We start from the raw sequence: 3,078 nt of genomic DNA on the forward strand, positions 1-3,078 counted from the left end.
CTTGTAGGATTACTAAAGGTCCACCTATGGTCATCAATTGCCAGTATTCTACATAGTTGCTTTAATCAATTGGCACTGCTCCAGTTAGGTAGATAACTCATAATGAAAATATTGAAAAAAGTCCTTCCCAGTTAATTCAACAAATTGATCTGTAAACCTGCTAACCACCTGCCAGAAAGAAATATTCATTTGCTAGGAAAAAGATATTGTTATGGGTAGATGATGCTTTTGTTGTGGTCCAATGAGGAGAACTTCAAGGGATTGCTGGGGAACAAGGGCACATAAGTAGTTGCTCCATATTGAAACAAATAGTGTTTAACATATTTATTGTGATCATTTTTAAAACAATTGTAAAACAAATGTAACTAGTGTTTTTACAGAATGTGCATATATTGTTCACGCTCCTTATTTTTTTCTCTGGTATTTGAGGTGTTTTGAAAGAACTGAGTGAAATTTCTGCAAATAACCTTGTAATTTAAGAGTTATTGCATTAATCAAGTATAGTTTGAATTTAAAAGGAGTGGGCGTCCTTGTTGCATTAGTTAAGGAGGTTGATCAGAAGTGGAATGATTTCGGTATGGATGATTTTTTTCTAAAATTGGAACTATGCTTTTGAATTTTTACTCTACTTGCTCACTTGAAAGTTGGATGAGTAGAGAACCCAACTCCAAAATCTGCCCATTTATTGGAGTTGGGTGAGTTCACCAGCCATTTTACTGAATTTTTCCTTTTTCTTAGCAAGGGTGAAATATATTTATTGTCCATTTTTGACCAAAAAAACTGGACATGACTGTTCTTCATTTCGCCAACTAAAACAAGGCGACTTAAAATAATTTACCCTTTTTATACTACAGTTGATATATGCGATGCCAATGTATATTAGTTTCTTTTACTTTGTATTAGGCATATAGATGAGTATGATATGCATGTTTTCTTGGAAAATTGCGTTATTTGATTAGATGTCCATGCCTTCATTTTCCTCTGTGTTTGCTTCTGAAGATTAAACTTTCTTTTGCAGAGGCCCATCTAGGTTTGATTGGGATCGAAATACCCAAGCTTGGATTTATAGGCGAACTAAACGGAACTTGATCAAAGTTTTGGAAACTGAGTTGGAACAACTTTGTGGGAAGTCCATTAACCTTTCTTCAGCCTAAAGTCGTAAAATAAATGTAACTTCTCCAGTAGTCATTGGTACGATAGTGTTTATCTTTTAATCAAATGTGATCTCTCTTTTTATTTCTATTTACCCCTTCTAGTTACGATTTCACATGCTTAACTGTTTGTAATCGTAAATTATGCTACATCATAATTAATAAATTATGTCCACTTATATAATGACTAAGATTGCGATCAAGCTCTAACAACATATATTTAGTGTGTCACACCATTATATTTAATAAATTGTATCCGCTTATTTAATATAGTGCATGTACCAACAGTTATTACATTCTCCCTCCAAAATTGATTACATTTGTAGATAGTGTGTCACGTTACTTGATGCTTAGGAGATTAGTCTTCTCATGTATATATGCCAAGTATATGAATTCACCAATGCAATTCATAATATCACGTAACACAATACATAAATAATACTATGAATCTGTTTGGTAGTGATTTATGAGAATTGATTTTTTGACCATTAGAGAAAAACTAGGTTTTACATATGAGTGAAGAAGTAAAAAATGACGGCTAAAATAGTGAAATAACGGTCAAAAAATTGATTTTTTTAGATGAAAAAATTGCTACCAAAGCAACTTAATTCTGGCATAACAAAAAAATGATAGCATTAATGGCCGGGAATAAGTAGATTCCTCATCGCCCTTCTTCAACAGACATTGTTAACTCATTGGAAATTGAACCCGGTTTAGTAGAGGATGAAGAAGTGTTTGAAACGGGTTTTCTCATTATGAAAGCTGGTTGATTAGGAACCGGAAGAATTGTTGCTTCGCCACCAAGCATGAAAACTACATTCGATGTGGTGGGCCGATCATCAGGTTCTTCTTGCACAAACAATATCCCAACATTTATGCACTTCATAACTTCAAATTTCTTACAAGATTCAAGCAATATTGGATCCATTAAATCCAATGCCTTGTTTTCACTCCACAATCTCCATGCCTGCACAAATTAGTTTCGAAGTATACATTAGACTGGGAAATTTCTAATGGTTATATATGTCAAAACAGAGGATATAAATGGTGGGATTTAGCCACTTACGTAACCTAAGAGATTGAGGGCTTCTGTGGACCAATAAAATCCTGTGTTTCTTTTTCCACTAATTATCTTGAGTACAACAACTCCAAAACCAAATACGTCTTATTTCATCGAGAATAATCCATCTAATGCATACTCCAGAGACATATATCCACTGGATCAAAATAACTAGTTGTTAGCATGAAACATATGTATGTATCTACACACGCGCACACACACACGAATTTTTATTTTATTTGGTGTCTATATCTATAAGCATTGCTTAATTTTTGAGGAGCCAATTTATGTGCACAGCTTTGGATGGGAAAGAAGAAATGAAGACTAGTGACCTAGATAACCGTATTCAACTAACTAGACATGCAAACTTGAAATTGGCTACAAGGAGAACCATACCAAAATTTGGTCTACTGAATCGCAATACAAGATTTTCGCTGTAGCAAGTAAAGATGAGGGTTGTGTTTGGCGCAGATGGATCCAGATGATGCTTTGCTTGATTTTGATAAGATGCAAGCAAATTGAACAACCAAAAGACAGGAAGGCTCTATCGCAGATTCATTTTCATCTCTCCAATAACATTATGTAGGATGCATTAAGGAGAAAATGAAAGCTACTTTGTGGTTAAAACTGGAGCAGTTGTGTATGACTAAAAGTCTTACGAGCAAACTGCATCTAAAACAGATGCTGTATTTCCATTGCATGGTAGAGAGAGGATGGCTGGAAGATCACTTGGCTGAGATCAGGGAAACCATCGCGGACTTGGAAACATTGGAAGTCAAGTATGATGAGAAGGATTTGGCCTTGATCCTGTTGTGTTGGATGCCCGCTTCTTATGCGTTGTTTCAAGACACGATTCCGTATAATCAT

At 34.9% G+C, this 3,078-nt stretch overlaps 1 protein-coding gene across 1 annotated transcript; it reads right to left on the reverse strand.

The window, feature by feature from the left end:
* Positions 1–1,812: 1,812 nt before the first annotated feature.
* LOC111383797 (G-type lectin S-receptor-like serine/threonine-protein kinase At4g03230) lies at positions 1,813–3,078 on the reverse strand. The gene is made up of 5 exons (XM_023007962.1): positions 2,891–3,078; positions 2,567–2,645; positions 2,351–2,368; positions 2,218–2,283; positions 1,813–2,118 (listed from the first exon to the last, which is right to left on the reverse strand). Exons 1-5 carry the CDS (start codon positions 3,076–3,078, stop codon positions 1,813–1,815), a joined length of 657 nt encoding a protein of 218 aa, XP_022863730.1.

This window comes from Olea europaea, unplaced genomic scaffold (assembly GCF_002742605.1).
Source record: "Olea europaea var. sylvestris unplaced genomic scaffold, O_europaea_v1 scaffold2762, whole genome shotgun sequence".
Classification (NCBI taxonomy): Eukaryota; Viridiplantae; Streptophyta; class Magnoliopsida; order Lamiales; family Oleaceae; genus Olea; species Olea europaea.